Source organism: Diplotaxodon limnothrissa, linkage group LG2 (genome assembly GCF_057381915.1).
Source record: "Diplotaxodon limnothrissa isolate DT_005_m linkage group LG2, D_limnothrissa_male_GT1.1, whole genome shotgun sequence".
Classification (NCBI taxonomy): Eukaryota; Metazoa; Chordata; class Actinopteri; order Cichliformes; family Cichlidae; genus Diplotaxodon; species Diplotaxodon limnothrissa.
In genome coordinates this window covers 35467509-35485860 of record NC_140597.1, presented here as the reverse complement: position 1 = coordinate 35485860, position 18352 = coordinate 35467509, and the positions used below count along the sequence as shown (strand labels likewise).

Here is an 18352-nt window from a genome sequence, read left to right as displayed (position 1 = left end):
AGAAAAAGAAATCACAAAGAGAAGGGAGTGTTTTTTCAGGAGAAACTGTTCTGTCCTGATAAGGGGCTGCTCCCTCCATCAAAGGAGATTAAAACACATAATACAGTCATATTTCAAAGTGGGAGGAAGCAATCCATTTGGTGATTAAAACCGAGGTATAAAAGGTGAACGAGGTCTTGCTGTAGTAGCTGGAGGGTCGCAGGTTGGGGTTTGCGGTTGGGGGTCTAACAGGTAAATGGGAGAGAACATAGTTGTGGTCTGGGCATGCTTGATCCCGTCAGGCGGAGGATGCGGGTACCAGTAGGCATGAGAGGAGATCAGAGAGCCTGCTGGATGTTATCTCGTTCTTTCCATACCATACCTGCAGGCCGGTCGAATCACCTGAGGCAGCAGCCAATCATCTTCCGTGTCTCTCTGTCTGCTCTGTCAATCTCCACTCGCAGAAACTTCAGGATTTAATTTTTCCTTCAGCATTTAAGCGTAACCGCGCCATGTCTTCTTTGACTCTTAAGTTAAAGAAAATCATTGTATCTCTATAATTGTGTGAATTTGTCTCAGGACCTCTTAAAAAAAACATCTGGTTGTTAACACGTCTAAAATTTAGGTAAACACAACCTCAAATGAACAACAGAAGTAACATATTACACTGTGTCGTTATGCAGAATCAATGCATGAAAAAATAAATCAAGGGTGTGCTGCTAATCATATGACCTTGGTTAAGGTATCATCAGTTCTGGAGCATTCAGGTGTTTGTTAGCACAACACAATAAGGGCAGGCATCAGCAATTGGCTTAAAGAAGCATTTGGTGCCAGTAATAAGGCCATTTCCAAACAATTTGAAGTCCAAAATTCTCCAGCAAGAAAATTTTTTCATCCACAAGTGGAAAAAAAAATCAAAACGGCTGCAAGTCTTCTCAGGAGTGGACATCCCAGTGAACAAGCCCCAAGGTCAGACTGTGCAATACTCAGAAACTGCAAAAAAGCCAAGAGCTACATCTGAGATTCTACTGGCCCCAGTTAGCAAGTTTAATGTTAAAGTTCATGACAGCACAATTAGAAAAAGGCTGAATAAATGTGGCTTGTTTGGAAGGCTTGCCAACAGAAAGGCTCTTGTCTTTGAAAAGAACATGGCAGCACAGCTTAACTATAAAAGAAAGTTGGCTTAAAGTGGGAGGAGCTAAAACAGCTCGTTTCAGAAAGAAGAGGAACTGGGGAGCTGCACAAAGGCCCAGTAGAAGATAAATAAGGATTACTTGGAACGCTGACTCATGTAAAGGTATTCTAGTCCAAGAATAAAACTACCATCATTTATATGATGTGGGGTTTTTTTATTTAACCTTTATTTATACAGGTAGTCCACTGGGGCTCAATGTCTCATTTACAAGAGAGACCTGTTTCAGAAAACCATATTAAAATATATAGTGCTTTCTGGACCCAAAAGCAGTCACTGAAAGAAACAGGAACAAAGGGGAAATATTTATTCTGACTGATATGAGCCAATAAGTAAAACTACCAAAGACCCCACAAGGAACAGGCAGGGAACTCCAGTAACAAACAGAAATAATATCAGACAAAAAGAAACACACGCGTGAGCTAATTAAGGAGTGAGAATACAGCTGGGGAAACAATGCACAGGTGAATAGAATCCATATAACGAGACAAGGGGGTAAGTAAAAAATAAATACAGAGGACAAGAGACAAAAGATCAGTAGTAGGTCTTTGTTTGCTGATGATGGTGTGTTATGGAAAAAAGGAAGGCAAATAAATATGGTGGTTGAGTGGGGATTTGACTGGGGATTCAGGTTTTTGGTGGAAAAGACAAAAATGATGTTCTTTACAAAAAGAAAAGAAAAGTGAGTGAGACTTTGACATTGAAACTGTATGACGAGGTAATTGGGAAAGTGAGCTCTTTTAAGTACTTAGGTGTTGTGTTTGATTCAAGACTGACATGGAGGGAGCATATTGACCAGATTGAAACCAAATGCAAAAAAGTTATTAATGTTATGAGGTGTGTAGCTGGGAGGGGTTGGGGAGTGAGCTCTTATGCTTTGAAAAGACTTTACCAGGCATTAATTAGATCGGTCTTCGATTATGGGTGTGTGGCATATGGTTCAGTAGCTCCTTCTGTGTTGAGACGTTTGGATGTTCTTCAATCGGAAGCCCTTAGAGCAGGGCTGCCCAATCCCAGTCCTCGAGAGCTACTATCCTGCAGCTTTTAGATGCATCCCTACTCCAACACAGCTGAATCAAATGGTTTGATTACCTCTTCAGCTTGCCATCATGTTTGGCAAAGGCCTGATAACAAGCCATTCATTTGATTCGGGTTCACCCGAAAGACAAAACGCCAAAACACAAACTTAACAATGTGGTGTATGCTGTACAGTGCAGCGAGGAATGCTCAGACCTCTACATTGGAGAGACCAAACAGCCACTTCACAAGCGCATGGCACAACACAGAAGAGCCACCTCCACAGGACAAGACTCAGCAGTCCATCTGCATCTGAAGGATAAAGGACACTCTTTCGAGGATGCCAATGTTCACATTTTGGACAGAGAGGACAGATGGTTTGTAAGAGGAGTGAAAGAAGCCATCTATGTCCACTGTGAGCGACCATCTTTGAACAGAGGTGGGGGTTTACGACACCAACTCTCTGCCATCTATAATCCAGTTTTGAGATCCTTTCCCAGACGCCTTAACGCCCACTCACATCCTGGGCCATCTGATCTCAGGAATTCGCATGATAAGTTGGGGCCAGGTTTCACAATGAACACACCCGAAACTCTGGCTGATTGGGACCCACGCCCAGTTTCCCACCTTGGCTCAGGCGATTAGAGGATCATCAGGGGGTCCTTTTGTCCCTCTGTGGGGGGTCACTCCCACTAGGTTTATATCTGGGACTCTCCACCATTTGACCTTAGAACTGAAGAAGCTTCTCGGATGAGAGGTGAAACGTCTTCAAGCAACTTAAAGAAGTCCAGACGCTTTTCTTTCCAAGCTCCTTTGACTACGATGACCTGGATGACTGAGAACCTTCACAGACAAGAAGTCAGAAGGATCATTTTGGAAAGGTGGGGAATCAGTGGGCTAAGGAGTGTCAAGTGTATGAACTTAAAATATGTCCTGCAGTAGTGTTCCCTGTGGTTCCTTCATGGTTATTCGCGACCCCTCCTGTGGACTGGTACTTGCTGGATCTGAAGAGAAAATTGAAAGGAAGAGTCTATCTTGTTTCAGCATTTCATTTTCACAGCTTGAATGAATACCCTGAGTGTATTCATGTGTTCACGGATGGTGCTAAAAGTCCAGATACTGGAATTACAGGGTTTGGAATAGCAGTTCCGTCAAAAAATATTGAAATAAACAGACGCCCTTCGGATGGACTGGCAGTGTACACGGTTGAAATGGTAGCAATTTTGGTAGCATTGAAATGGGTAGAGTGTTCAAAAATCAGGCAGGTGGTAGTATGTTCTGACTCGGCAGCTGTTCTTTAAAGTCTACAATCATTTTGTTCGAAGACAAGGCAGGGTATGCTGTATACTATTCTGGAGACTATAAGCAGAATTAAGTGTTGTGGTAGCAATATTGGCTTTCTTTGGGTGCGAGATCATGTAGGAATGAGTGGAAATGAAAAGGTGGATAGGTTGGCAAAAGGAGCGTTGACTAAAAATAGGACTGAGATGGAAATTAAAAGCAGCGGATCTGAAGCAAAAGGTATTGTTTGGAGGCAAGTTGTTCAGGAGTGGCAGAAGCGGTGGGATTCAGGGAGTAAGGGCAGGCAATTGTATCATAAGGAGGTGGCAAGGTGTCGGTTGTATAGGGGTAATAGGAGAGAAGAGGTGGTCATTACCAGGCTTAGACTGGGACATTGTGCATTAAATAAAACACTACAGATGATAGGAGAACATGAGACGGGGCTTTGTGGAGTGTGCCAGGAGGAGGAGATGGTAGAGCATGTAATACTGCGGTGCAAGGGTTATGATGTGGAGAGGAAAGTTCTGCAGAATAGATTGAAGGAGCGGGGAATTGGGAATTTAATCTGAAGAGTGTGTTGGAGGGTAGTAGGGCACAGGTGAGGGAACTGGAAGGGTTTCTGAAGGATATAGGTGTTTATGAAAGAGTGTAGGGTCTTTTTTTTTCTTTTTTCTTTTTTTTTTTTTTGTATTGTTTTTTTGGAAACAGATTTTAAGCTCACTGTCTGACCCATACTCCGGAACAGTAGGAGGCGGTAATGCTCCTTTACGTTGGTTGCCAACCGCCGTTAAACACGAAGAAGAAAAGCTCAGTAGTGAAAAACAAAAATTGATGAATGGTGACATTACGTTTGCTGCAGTAAGGTATTACCATTGTAGTTGTAATATTTCAGTTTCTGAGGGATCGGTATAAGTGTTATTGATAGTAGGAATACTGAAAACAAGATTCCTCATATGTTGTGTTTATTTGATTAACAATTCGCCCACCCTCTTTTTTTTCTTTTCTTTTTTTTTACTTTGAGTGCCACAATCAGGTAAATCTCCATTTACAGTTTTACAACAACTTTCTTTTGCAAATTAAAAAAAGAAAAAGGTTGTGGCTAAAGGGATACAGGACTGACATTGGAGGGTTTTTATTTTGAATGTAAACTCTCTGGCCAATGCATTGGGTATACCTGTTTAACCGCTTGTTAACAAAAGTATCTAATCAGAAAATGACATGGCAGCAGCTGCTTTTATGCAGACATGGTCAAGAAGAGCTGCTGAAGTTCAAACTGAGCATCACAGTGGGGAAGAAAGATGACTTAAGTGACTTTGAACTTGGCATGGTAATTGCTGTCAGACATACTGGTCTGAATATTCCAGAAACTGCTATCCAGGGTTTTCAGAGAATGCTTCAAAAAGAAAAAAAATCGAAGAATAGCCAAACTATTTGGAGCTGATAAGAAGGCAATGGTAATTCAAATAATTACTTGTTACAACCAAGGTATGCAGGAAAACATCTCTGAACGCACAATATGTTGAACTCCTCAGCAGCTGGGATACAGCAGCGGAAGACCACGCCTGGTGCCACTCCTGTCAGCTAAAAACAGGAAACTGCGGCTTCTTGATGTACACTCACACACCACGTCATTAATTACTCCGTACTAGTACTGGGTTATATTGTTTCTATCTAAATCAGTTGTTTTATTTCTATTCTGGATTATTATTATTTTTTAGTTGTATAAATCATTTTAATATAAGTATTTCAGTGGAACAAAAATTGTTTGGGGAAAAGGTATGACAATACAAACACAAAATGTATTGAAAACGGAAGATTCAGACATGTAGACATTATATTCTAAACATCATATCAATACCTGGTGTGACCAAGTTTGTTTGTTTTTTTTAAAAAAGTGTCCTTTCTATTTATATTCTTTTTTTTTGAGTTGATTTTGTAAGTGGATAATGTTACTTTAGTTGCTTTAGTCTTAGTTTTAATTTGAATTCTAAATAATAGCTTTATTTGTCATTTGCTGACTTCGTTTTCAACTAAATGTCCGCATTTCTTTCTGAACTGAAGCGTCGATTCCTTTGTGCCGCTCACATCAGTAGATTTGTTGACCCCTGGTGGTAGTAACTCGGTACTGCAGACATTTTTCCATGCTCGGTAAAGTAGACGTGGCAATGACGTCAGTACCGGAAATGACCCGGATCGGAACTTTAACTCCTGGGTATACTAGTCTTCACCAGAAACACCGACGGGTCTGATAATATTTTGCGATACCGATTCAGGTGAGTTGAACCCCATCTAGCTTTGTTTATTAAATAAATTTAAAACTCGCACCGTCAATTTTAGTTGGCTTTCACCGAGGTGAGATTGGAGGGACCGTTCGAAAACTCCCGTTAGCTCTCTGGAGCTAACGTTAGCCCGCGGTTAGCCGGTCAGGCCATGATCAGCTGTGTGTCGTGATGGGCGGCCTTCACACAAACAGACCCAGTCCAGGCTCCAAATAATCATCGTTACCTAATGATATATATATATTTAACTTGCCTGTTTATTTATATGAGCTTTAGCACAGTTATTTGGGCCTTATTTCCACGCTGTCGCGGTCTTTGTGACTAGCTTTTGGCTACCGAATCTCCTGAATTTGTGTTTTATCTGTTGAATTTGAAGCTGTCGGCCCGGAAAGCTAACAAGTGACTTTTTTTTTAAATTTCAGACATGAATGATAACCACCTTTCGATGTGAATTTGTCCGTACACCGCGAGGTCTTAGTATTTATCAATCAGACAGACCCCAGGAGGAGGAACCGGCTGCCCGGGTGGTGTTTGATCTATAGCGGGCAGGTGACTCACTATCAGCGGCAGCATGACGTGCCGTGACCGGACACTCGAGTTCCAGTCAGCGTGTAAATCTCTCCAGGGCAGACAGGTATGTTGTGTCTTTAAAAAAAAAACAAACAAAAAAAAAACAGCCACGTCCCTACACTCAGATTTATTCTAATTTATTTATTTTTTTGTAGTTATTGGGGGTTTTTTTTTTTTTTCTCAGTTCAATCTATTTACATAGTGGTTTTGCTCGTTTTTGCTTAGTTTTTATTATATTCCATGATAGGTTTACTTGAAGTTGTGCACGATTTGATAAGAGTTACCAGAATCTTTTTAACACATACAGCTAAAATGCAGTGATGCAGATCGGTTTTGGTAGCACTGTATAATTTTGGGCTTGGCTTTTAGTTTTGCTTTTTGTTCCTTGTTTACTCCTCTCGGTAAATCCCCCAAATAACAGTGTCAAAATGTTTTTTACTTTCTTTAAAAAAAGAAGGTAAATAACTATCAGTCAGTGTGTCTGGTAATGCAAACATAATTATGTCAGTGTTTATGTGAGATGATGCAAAAACACATTTGGAAGTGATTTTTGTTTACTGAGAGGTAGAGCTTTTTTCTCTACCTCTCAGTAGTTTTTCCTCTCTCAAAATGGGCCTTTTAGGTGTGACTTCTCAAACTTTGGCTACTTAATATAGAAACATCTATCCCAAAAACACATTTTAAGTGTGTTTTCACATTTAACTTGTGCTGGTTACTAGTTAGAAATATTTCTGTCACAGTCCTGATTATTTTTCTTTGGAGGAAGGTTGATGATTTAAAAAAAAAAAAAATGCCAAATTCAAATGATCTTGTGTATCTTATATTTTTAAGTGACCACATTCTCTTTTTTTATTATATTAACACTCCAAACATTATGCCATTAGACATTTTACTTTTTGGCATGTTTAAGTTTTTATTTTAAAAACAAAAAGTCAGAACAGACTGGATTATTATTTTATCATGATAAAAAAAAAATCCAAATTCTTTGACTTCTTGATTCATTTAAAATCAATTCTCAAAGTCCTGCTTATCATAATTTATGTCTTACCCCCCCCCCCCCCCCCCCCCTTTTTTTTTTTTTTTTTTTTTTTTTTTTTTAATGTTTCTGGCCATCTCATCTGCTTCTTTGTACCTCCTGTAGCAGAATGGAGTCCAGCCCAGTAAACCGGCACTCAGTGCCCTCAGGCAGCGCAGTGACTTTACAGTTATGGCCAAGTAAGTTCCACAGAGTCTGTTTTCGCATATTTTTCCTCATTTTATGTTTATTTGCGGTTCCTTTATTTTCATATTCACTGTTGAATTAGCTATAATATTCATATAATGAATTTAGCATATAAATGGTTTAATACCCGTTTCTCTTACCTTTAGTTAAAGAGTTGTACTAAAGAGATTTGAAGCAAATATAATTATTGGTTCTGTGACTAGTAGAGAAAGTTTAACCTCTGTTTTTGTCTCCTTGTAGGAGAATTGGGAAAGACTTGAGCAATACATTTGCCAAACTGGAAAAGCTCACAATTTGTAAGTGTTAATTTTAATGTAATTTCAGCTTCATTTCAAATTTCTGAGTGTGATATCATCCAAAGTGCTGACCTAGATGATGTTATTTTCATGTTTTAGTGGCAAAAAGAAAATCTCTGTTTGATGACAAGGCGATAGAAATCGAGGAGCTGACATACATCATTAAGCAGGTGAGTTGAGCTGTCACTCTTCAGTAAAGCATGTCAGTCCTTTTTTATATCTAATGAAACTTTATATTATAACTTTCCCTTCTTTTATTTGTCTTTTAGGACATTAACAGTCTAAACAAACAGATAGCACAGCTGCAGGACTTGGTGAGGTCCCGTGGAGCTCCAGGTGGCCGACACATTCAGACCCACTCAAACACTATAGTGGTGTCATTACAGGTATATTTTTGTACTGTATTTGTGCAAATCCTGCTGCTTTTTGTTGTTGTTTGCGTTTTGTTTTTGCTTATTTGGATCAGAATGAGTGCAAGATGACTGCAGATGAGAGCTCTATCTATATTTTGCACCCTGTCCCCTTCCTGGTCATAACCTTTAGATATGACTTAATTTCTCAGTATCTCATCTCTCATATCTGTAGGTAGTTGGTATATATTCCTAAATATATGTATATATTATATACACTGTATATAGCATATATTCTGTTTTTTATTTCTGTACCAACGTTTTGTTTTGGGGTTTTTTGTTTGTTTTTTTTGCATCAAGACCCCAAGATAAATTAATCATTTGTTTAAAAAATTGACAAAAATTGTGATTCTGATTCTGAATTTGAAGTTGATCTAAAAGGAAACAACTTTGAACCTTTCTGTAAAACTTTGTGTACAATTTTAAAATCAAGAAAAGATGTAGTTATTGACTGAGAGAATGCGAATTTTCTGTAGTTTTGGGTTTTGTTTTTCCTTCTTTTCTTTTTTTTAAATGGTAACAAAAGTGAATCGGCACCTCCTTTAACTCTGTCATTCTTTGTCTGTAGTCCAAGCTGGCATCGATGTCCAATGACTTCAAATCAGTCCTAGAAGTCAGAACAGAGGTGAGAGCTGCGTCAGCACACAAAAGCAAACAATGCTAATACCTAAAGCTCTGGATAAGGTGAAGGTTTCTTCTCTCTTTGACTCTTGTTCTTCAGAACCTGAAGCAGCAGCGCAGCAGGAGAGAGCAGTTCTCCCAGCCTCCGGCGTCGTCTTCTCCTCTCATGGCCAACAACTTCAGTAAGTCTCTCCACATCTCAGCTTCACGCTTCAAGTTGCTCATTCAGATTTTTAACAAGGGTCTCATATGAAAGTAAATGGCTACAGCAGGTTAACAAAGCATGTTTTGTAGTTTAATTAAGGCGTGTTCACTCTATCCTGAATATTGTTTGTGTGAAAAGTTCTGTCTTAATCGTTTTGTGGACCTTTAATGTTGCACATGTATAAACTGACGTGCAGCGCTAGTAATACAGACAAGGGTAAAAGAGGACCGTGAACATGGCTGGCTTCACACTGCCTGCTGTAATGTCACATTTATATCACCTGTATTCTCTGAAAGTGTGAACTTCCCACTAGTAATGAGAATAATCATTGCTCAAAGCATACAAAGTGTGTATTAGAGTGAACACACCGTGAGTATTTCTTTGTTGTGTCGTGGAGGAAAATACTCGACGTCTGGCTCCTGCTCAGTTCATCATTCTGCTAAAATGAATGATTAAACGTTTTGCCGAGCAGGCTTCTTAACAGAGACCCTTTAATGAACGCACCGAGCTCCAGTGCTTCCTGTACGTGCATTTACACAGTTGGTAAAATGTTCATAAATTCACTTTATTTTAGCATTTTTGGCCAAATATCAAGCAAAATGCTCATTGTGAATGCCTAGAGATTTTACAAAGAAAAAAAGATGGATATTAAGACTGGTTTCATTATTTTAAATATATAATTGGCTCGATTCTAATCTCTGAAATGATGCACTCAGCATTTAGTTATCTTGATGGATGATGGTATAAATATTTACATTTCTCTACTTGTTTGTGTTATTACCTGCTAAAAGGTACATGGGTATAAACCCTACGGTAGAAAACCATAAGCATAATAAATCACATATTAACAGAATATATAGTTTTTCTGTGCTTGTGCACACATTACCTTATTTCTGTTTTTGGCGTACTTGCACTGAGCATGTTGTTTGATGGTTAGGTGTTTTGTTTTTTCCTTCATTTTCAAAAACGGCACTGGTTGTGGATAAGTTTTAAATACCAGTGTACTTTTCAAAACAGCAGCTGTTGTGATAGGGAACTGCTGGCAGTCCTTGTGAATGATTATTACTGTATTTGGTCATCTGTAATGCAAGAATTACAAAATATTTTAGGGAGCCGCAAAAAAGGGGCCCAGGAGCCGCATGCAGCTCGTGAGCCGCGCAATGACTACCAGGGCTATACAACCGCAAATTACAAAGGTATTTCCCGGGAACGTCTCGACTCTCCAAGCGGGTATAACTAGCTACTGTATGTGCCCGCTGTTCTTTCTGCTTTCCGCCCGTACCATAGAGGATTTCTGTGATCACGTGTGTGTGTTTTGTGTCTCTGCAGATGGCTCGGTCCTGATGCAGGAAGAGTCCCGGAGCCGGGGGGATGTTGCTATCGATATGGACTCTCCAAGTAATCCTTTGCAGCTTCAGCTTATTGATGAGCAGGTAGGGTGTTGGTGTTTGTTTGCTGAAGTCAGACAGGTGGCTCAAAAAATTTATTCTGTTGTCAAACTTGACTGACTTTTATCCAAGATTAGCTAAATATTAGACTAAAATGCTGTGTTGTGGCAACAGGACTCGTACATCCAGAGCCGTGCAGATACCATGCAAAACATCGAGAGCACCATCGTGGAACTGGGTTCCATATTTCAGCAGCTGGCGCACATGGTCAAGGAGCAAGAGGAGACCATCCAGAGGTGAGGAAGAGATTGAGACAGATGAGGTTCAGTAGGATAAAAGAACGTGTCACACAACTGAAAGAAAGGACTGGAAAAACAATCTTGCTGGAAAAAAAGCCTGAAACATAAAAGCACTTTTTTTTTCTTTTTCTTTTTTTTGGTCCTGTGTTGGGATAAAATTATATAACAAATGTATTCTTGGAACAATTCAGCAAGTAAAACAGATCAGCACGTATTGACTACAAGTCTTCATCAGGGTCTGACAAATACTCATCAGTCAGGATTCATTAATAGCCCTGGAATAGAGCAGGGCGATATGGCCAAAAATATTTATCACGATATATATTTGAAAATTTGCGATAACAATATAACTGACGATATAATTGATGCGAGACAAAATACAACTCCACAACATTACTAGCGCAAAAAGACAACCTATCATTTATTTTCACTTAAACAAGAAGCTGGTTTTTATGTACATTAAAGCTTTATAAAAATGTAACAGTGCAAATGCAAATTCCTTGCTGAAAGTTTAACCAAAAGGCATTTCCAGTAGAAATGGGCTGACATATCCTGAGCATAACCATGTATAATATCCACTGAAGTTAAAAAGAGGTGCTTTGCAACATTAAACTGCAGTGTGCAGTACGTATTTTTCGGACCATAAGGTGCACGGGATTATAAGGCACATTAAGCGAAACAAAGCAGTCAGATAAATCAAACTTTATTAAACTCATTCTTCTTGCTTCCTCCACTTCTGTACCATTGATTCATTAATGTTGAATTCTCTGGCAGCGGCTCTATTCCCATGTTGTTGCAGTATATTAATGACTAACCTCGTATTGTGGATGGATTATCTCAGTTGTTCTCCTGACTGAAGATTGGTCCTTTTACAGCATCCTGCCATGCGATTGCATTTGTCTCTAACCATGAGGAACCTTAACGTTAACTTTTATAAGTGGAAAAGTGTTAGTGTTTGTCCTCCAGCTTCACTGTTTATGTTATGCTAACATAGCTGTGTCGCTAGCGATCACGTAGCACATCATTATATACCAGCTAGCCCAACTTCAGTAACCCTACAAACGTCACTGCTGTTTAGTTTTCTGTCTTCATTTATGTTGGAAGTGATAGCAGAGCTGTACGTTTGATTTTTTTCAGAAATCTCTCAGTCAGAACATGCAATATCATGCTTAGGTAACTAGCGAAACTAGCAAGCTAACTTCCGCTAGCTTCCTGCTAGCTTCTAACTCCGTTAAATGTAATACATTTTGTTTTCATGGATGCCTGGAAGTTAAACTTCATAGTTACACCTGGTAAAGCAGCAATGCTGATCGTTTTATTAAAGATGAAAGAATTTAGACAGTTTTTAACTCTTAGTGATGCTGCAGTGTTCGTTTGACCTGAAGCATACGGAGTTTAGGACCCAGATTACTCCCAGATTTAAGGGCATCTTAGTCCGACGGCCGCTTGCATGTTCTGCAAAAAAATGTGCTTTGTCGTGTATCTGACGGACAAACACCAAACCAGTTCCACACCACTGAAGTTGCACCATTTTTACAAACCAATTCTGGTTCATCTGTTTCACTCAACAATCGGCCATGTGCGTATGAAAACAAAGGCACTGCGCATGCGCGTTTTACTCATATTCTATCGCGATATTTCATTTTCCTATCGTAGCCTAACATTATACCGGTATTACCGTGAACGGTATAATATGGCCCAGCCCTACCCTGGAAGGCAATCAACCTACACCAATTTTAACCGCTAGAGGGTGTTAAAATTTAAAAGACAGAAGCCCATATATATCAAAGCAATAACAAATCTTAGCAATTTTCTATTTAAAATAAACAAATAACAAACTAAAGCAGAACTGAAAAAAATTGATTTTATTTATTTTTTTGCATTAATGGTGTAAGTATTGGTGTAATATCTTAGTCTTTGAAATAAAACAAGACTGATTAGAGATAAAAACTCTTCTCACTGCTCCGTTTCCTTCTCACAGGATCGATGCTAACGTGGAGGACACCCAGCTGAACGTGGAGGCTGCCCACACAGAGATCCTCAAATACTTCCAGTCGGTCTCCTCCAACCGCTGGCTGATGATCAAGATCTTTCTGGTCCTCGTGGTCTTCTTCATCATCTTTGTCGTCTTCTTTGCTTAAAGGAATGAGGAACGGGGAAACGGTATCGAATGAGGGAGAATAAAATTAAAGCTAGACTAAGAGGATGTATTTCGAGACTCTTCTATCACGATTTCATGGAGGCTTTTGGGATCCACTCGAATACGGACCTGTCGTTTTGTCCCAAGCCACAAACTTTTCAGTCTTAATTTGACTCTTCAATGGAAAATGAAGATGTTGAACTCTCGAATAAAACAAATAAATGATCTTTGAATCCCCACTTTAAGAGCAGAAAGCTGCTCTGTATCCTACATTGACCAACTATTCATAAGCATTTAATCAAAATGGCTCTAATTTAATGGTTTGATTCTGCAAACTGTCTTATGGTTGTTTTGTTTAACCTCTTTTACCACACGTCATCCTTTATAGTAAGTATTACAAAGCCAAACTTTACAACTGGACTTGCTCCTCAGATTATGTTGCTTCATATTTTACCTGCTTTTTACTGGAACCACATGACTGTCTCTCATTTATCAGCAATTCCTAACCTTGTACCATCCAAAACTGATGTGGATTTTTTTTTTTTTTTTTAAATCTTTATTTGCTGTTTTGTTTCATTTGCCAAATTGGTACCGTTGTTGAACTGTGACACAATACAAGGAAACTCGCTGTGGCACAAGTAGGCAGTCATAGCCAGATGAAGGGAGGTTTGCAGTGTAACTGAAGAGTGAGCTGTGAGAAATGTTATATAACGGCACTGTTTTAAATGAAGCTGTGTGGTGAGCAGCCTTCGCAGAGGTTTAATGGAAGAAAAGGTTTAAACCTCACTCACTGAGTGCTGCAGGAGGATCAGTGCGTATGAAGGGGTAAGCGCTGGTTGTAAAGTCACACGATCGGCCACGTTCCCTGGAAGTGTCTGGTTGGATGCCTGTGCGCATCCATTATCTACCTAATGTACAGGATGTTATTTAAATGACCACAACTTTTTAAAAGAAACATTTTTTCCCTTTTTTTTTCTTTTGCTCTTTTTTTTTTTTTTTTTCTTTTAGCCAAATGCCTTGACTTCAGTGTATAAAGTTGAAATAGTTATGAAGATGTATTGATAAAGTGTGCATTAATAAAACAGTAATGGGGTGCTGGCATTCACGTGTGGGATTTTCTTGGCATAAGAGGATTAGTCAGCAGAGCTTTAATTAGCTGTAACAAATGCTGCAGTTTATATTTGGCCTTTTATTCTTTATTTTCATTTATAACAATGCAGACATATGCATTTAAACATTAGCCTCAAATGTTAGCTAAACATCTATTTAAAACAAAAAAAGAAGACATTTTTGTGTAAAAGAAGTGTTTTAATTGCACAGACAAGATCAGAAAATTGGTTATTTATTACCTTAAGTACATGTTGTATTACAGTAAAATCATACGTGAGTCTAATTATTTTCTGCTTTACTTGACGGGAGAGCATCTGTTAACTGAGCTGGTGATCTGGAGCCAAACTGTGGCTGCTGAGTCTGCAGAAGAAAGCTGTCCTGTCTGTTATGTAACAAGTTTTAGTTCATGTGATGTGTTTATGATTCATCAGAGAGCCCTTACAGTATGGGTTTGAGTTTATAGATGCCATAAGCTTGAGCAAAGTTTAACTCAACATACTAAATAGGCTGTCATGGACATATCCTTATTTTCTTAGGTTTCTTGTACAGTACAGTTATACTGGTTGATGCTCAGACATGGTCTGAGTTTCAAAATATTAAGTTGGTAGCCAGCAATTCAGGATTCAGACTGCTTTAAATGTTCTTATTTCCACTTCCATATTCTTTAGTCTGTTTCGTGTCAACCCAGCTTGTGGTGGTGTACAACCCAGTGTACTCCTAATGCCAGTCCCAAGTCCAGATAAATGGGAAGGTTTCATCAGGAAGAGAAGGAAGGGTAGAGGTGGTAGTCAAGGGAGTGATAGTGGATTTATCAAAAAGGTGTTGAAGATGGAGCTGCCAGGTAGGAGGAAGAGAGGAAGACCACAGAGATGGTCTCTGTGGTCATGAAGAAGGGCATGCAGAGCGTTACTGTGACAGAGGAGCATGGTAGGGATAGGATGAGATGGAGGCAGATGATCTGCTGTGGCAAGGGTCCCGTTAAAAGAAGGAGGATCTGTATTTACCACTTCAGATACAGAAACCTCACCCATCCGTTACCAGACAAAAGTGGTTTTAAAGGGAGATGAGCTAACATAAAAACTGGTTCCAGGCCCAGAATGAGACAAAGCAGGATTATTTTGAAATGGAAATCAGGAAAGGGTACTTGAAATATGGAAATGAGCATAACAGGTCGTGTCAGATTTGGAACAGCTATTTATTCCCTTTAGTATTTTTGGTCTTATGTAGGTAAAACAGTATCAGCAGTTTCTAATTTACCCACCAGGACCACAAAAGGCTGCTGACATCTTAAAGCCAGAACCATAATTCTTTTAGATTTACCTAAAGCTGCCAGTGAGCAAATCTACTTAAGTCCTTTCTCTTGAATTTTTTTCTTCATCTTTTGAAATAAGGAAGAAAATAATTTTTTTAAGTTTTCCAGATTTTTATTTGACCCATTTTTTAATGGCAGCTACTTCCACTTCTCCCTTTCTTCCTCATTAATGCTTGTCTTGTACAATCTGGGCTCACCTAGTCTTCTCTGTGACTCTCCTAGTTTCTCCTCCCCTCCCTTGCACATGTCCCTCTGCTTTATTTCTCCCCTGACTCCCCTCACTTCTCTCACCCATGAGCACTCTGCTCTATAGGGGTGATCTCTGGCATGCTCTTACTCCTTCCCTTCCTCGCCCTGGCTTTGATTGCTTCCTCCTCCTCCCCTTCTCCATCCTCCTCCTCATCAGACCATTCCACTTGCTGCTGCAGGTTCCCCCTGGAGCCTCTCAAGTTGCTGCCCTTTGGGAAATACCCCGTGCGGAATTTTGTGCGGAAAGTGACAAAGGAGAGGCTTTTGCTGCGCTGCTGCTTCTCAAATACCACTTCCTGGGTCGGAACCTCATCGTTTCCGTTCGCCTCATCCACACAGTCACGCAGCACTGAGCGAAAGAGCCGAGGAACCTCGTGAACCTCGGGCTCCATCTGTGACACCAGCCTCCTGAACCTACAGCAAGAGGGATAGAGTAAGTGTAATATGAGCTGACTTTGATTCACACCCCTTTACAGCCAAGGCAAAACAAAAAGGACACAGCCAACAAAGAGTGTAAGGGTGGAGAATGAAGAATAAATTGGAATGTCACTGTAAGAAAAACACTGGTGGTGTTTGAGGGTGGATAGCCTGCATGAAACTTTTTTTTCTAACAGAGGACGTGTTTGCAGAAGTGACTATTAATGATGGAGTCTCATTGATGACTCTTGCTTTTTTGTCAACTTGTTCATATTTTTGAATCCCACAGATTAATAAAACTGAATATTAGATTTTAAAGCCCTTATATTTACTGATCGCTTTGTCTAAACAACTCTGTTCAGTGATAACACCAATAAAAAAAGTCACATTTGCTTTATTTTAACTGAAAATTCATTCATCATTATGTTGAATTAATTATGGGCATTTACCAGTGAGGGGTAGGGTTAGTGCTGGGTCTTATTTACACCACACCAAAGCAAGCATAGTCGCAGAAACTAGAAAATTGTACATGCATCTTGACCCTCCAGTTTTTCTATTCTCAGATTTACATAAGGGGTTGATATGAACCTCACACAGACATTTAAAAGTCAACTTTTATAAGTATGGCTCTGACAGTATCAGCGAGTTATTGCTTAGTGTGTAAAATGGATTAGACTGAAACCCTGCAGCTCTCTGCTATTTGAAAATGATCTGTAGGTCTTTTAGTTATAGTAACAGTTTCACCGTTATCCTGCCAGATCTCTAGCTCTGTCTCTACCTCTGCCTGTTTTTCTTACCTGACAATCACAGGCCCACACTGTGCAGGAGGGATTTTGGCACAGAGGTCTTGCAGCTCCAGCAGGTCATTGGGAGTGAGCTCATAGGGCTGTTTGGTCGGGGTGGTTGCCAGCCAGCTGTAGTCTGCTGTAGAGGAAGAGCTGCGACGGCGGCGACGACCCTCCGTCGCCCTCTCCAAACGGATGCGTTCAGTGCGCTTCACCATGGCCCCAAGCTCCAGCATCAGGGTGTTGGTTACCAGCTCCTCAGTTGTTCGCTGGCCGGGCACTTTAGGCTCAAGGGAGAAAACAGCGGACCAAGGAAACATCTGGAAAAGACACAAAGAGTTGGTGAAGAAGAGACTAAAAAGTATCTGTCATACGATGATATGACCTTCACCATGTTTGAAGCTATAGTGTTTAAAGCAAAAGCATTAAAATCACCTCAGCACACAGTCTGTAGAGCTGTTTTACACTGGAGTTATCTAAAATCCTCTGAAATCTTGATTGTCTATTTAAGTAAAATGTGGTGCATATGTGAATGCAAACACATTGCATACTGTTCTAACTTCTCTCCTTGTTATCAGATATATATAAATCTTTTCTTACCTTCATGAAACAAGGGTTACAAAGCTGTAGTATCTTCTCTTCTGATGACTATCCAACACTTGTCTGGTAAAACCTCTGTCAGCAGTAAAGTGAGCAACATTCAAAGTGGATGAAACTCCTGAGACTCCAGCTGGTGGCTCACAGATACCTGACTGCTTTGCTACCGGTGAAGGTCCCCAGCAGACAGTGCGTGTATTTCTGTGAGGGGTGCGTATTGTGTGTGTGCGAGTTTGGGATTGAGAATACAAGTAATCCTGTATTAATAATGAGTGAGTGACAAGAGGAGATTACCTCGTGACATGAGTGTACGCCTGTGAGAGCCGTGTGCGTTTGTGCTTCTGTGTGTGATGGCCAGAATTCAGGTGGGGTATTTATATAACATTTATATAATATTATATATATTTATATAATATTTATATAACAGCATGGGGACTTAATTTTGTTTTGCCACCTTTCTTTTGCATGTTTTTCATGATTTTATATCTTATCTGACGTTAAAGATGTAGTGAAGGTTGCAGGTCACAAACACCTTTCTCTAAGATATTTCAAACCACTTTCAGAGTCTGACAGACTAATTTCTGGACAGTCATGAAACTTAAACCAGCAGAATTTCTGGTTTCAGGCTGATAGGCATACTATTATACCCAGCACAGTCTTTAAAATAGCATCCAGTGGACAGACAATAATCTTTCAAACACACCTGCAATTACCAGACTGTTGTTGGGCTAATGTTACATAACAACCAACCTAATCTCACTTTCTCACACACTCAGGTGTTAGCAGTCTTTCCCGTCGACTTGTACATGGCATTGTATTGGTAACATAAGGTACAGTCTAGTGCCTGGGTTTCCACACCACTCAGCAATGAGCCACCAAATCCCAGATAGATTACATTCAAATCCATAGCCTACCTGGAAGAATGAGTGGTTGTAATAGCTGACATAATCTAATTACAGCTGCTACACTCAGTGACTGAAGGG

At 39.8% G+C, this 18352-nt stretch overlaps 2 protein-coding genes across 5 annotated transcripts; one reads left to right on the top strand and one right to left on the bottom strand.

Annotated features, from left to right (window-relative positions):
- The first annotated feature begins 5660 nt into the window (after window positions 1–5660).
- On the top strand, window positions 5661–13898 carry stx5a (syntaxin 5A). 4 transcript variants are annotated; one of them, XM_085372391.1, is made up of 12 exons: window positions 5661–5742; window positions 6171–6382; window positions 7463–7533; window positions 7781–7836; window positions 7936–8006; window positions 8106–8222; window positions 8815–8871; window positions 8968–9049; window positions 10182–10268; window positions 10402–10505; window positions 10635–10756; window positions 12741–13898. In XM_085372391.1, exons 2-12 carry the CDS (start codon window positions 6320–6322, stop codon window positions 12898–12900), a joined length of 990 nt encoding a protein of 329 aa, XP_085228517.1. In that variant the 5' UTR covers window positions 5661–5742; window positions 6171–6319; the 3' UTR covers window positions 12901–13898. The 4 variants fall into 4 exon arrangements, with proteins under 4 accessions (XP_085228517.1, XP_085228509.1, XP_085228533.1 ...); XM_085372383.1 differs by having other exon boundaries at window positions 7460–7533; XM_085372407.1 differs by lacking the exon at window positions 10182–10268.
- Window positions 13899–15608: 1710 nt separating this feature from the next.
- On the bottom strand, window positions 15609–17092 carry LOC146638998 (protein RD3). The gene is made up of 2 exons (XM_085372373.1): window positions 16785–17092; window positions 15609–15984 (listed from the first exon to the last, which is right to left on the bottom strand). The coding sequence occupies exons 1-2, from the start codon at window positions 17090–17092 to the stop codon at window positions 15609–15611; spliced, it is 684 nt and encodes a 227-aa protein (XP_085228499.1).
- Between the last annotated feature and the right edge of the window lie 1260 nt (window positions 17093–18352).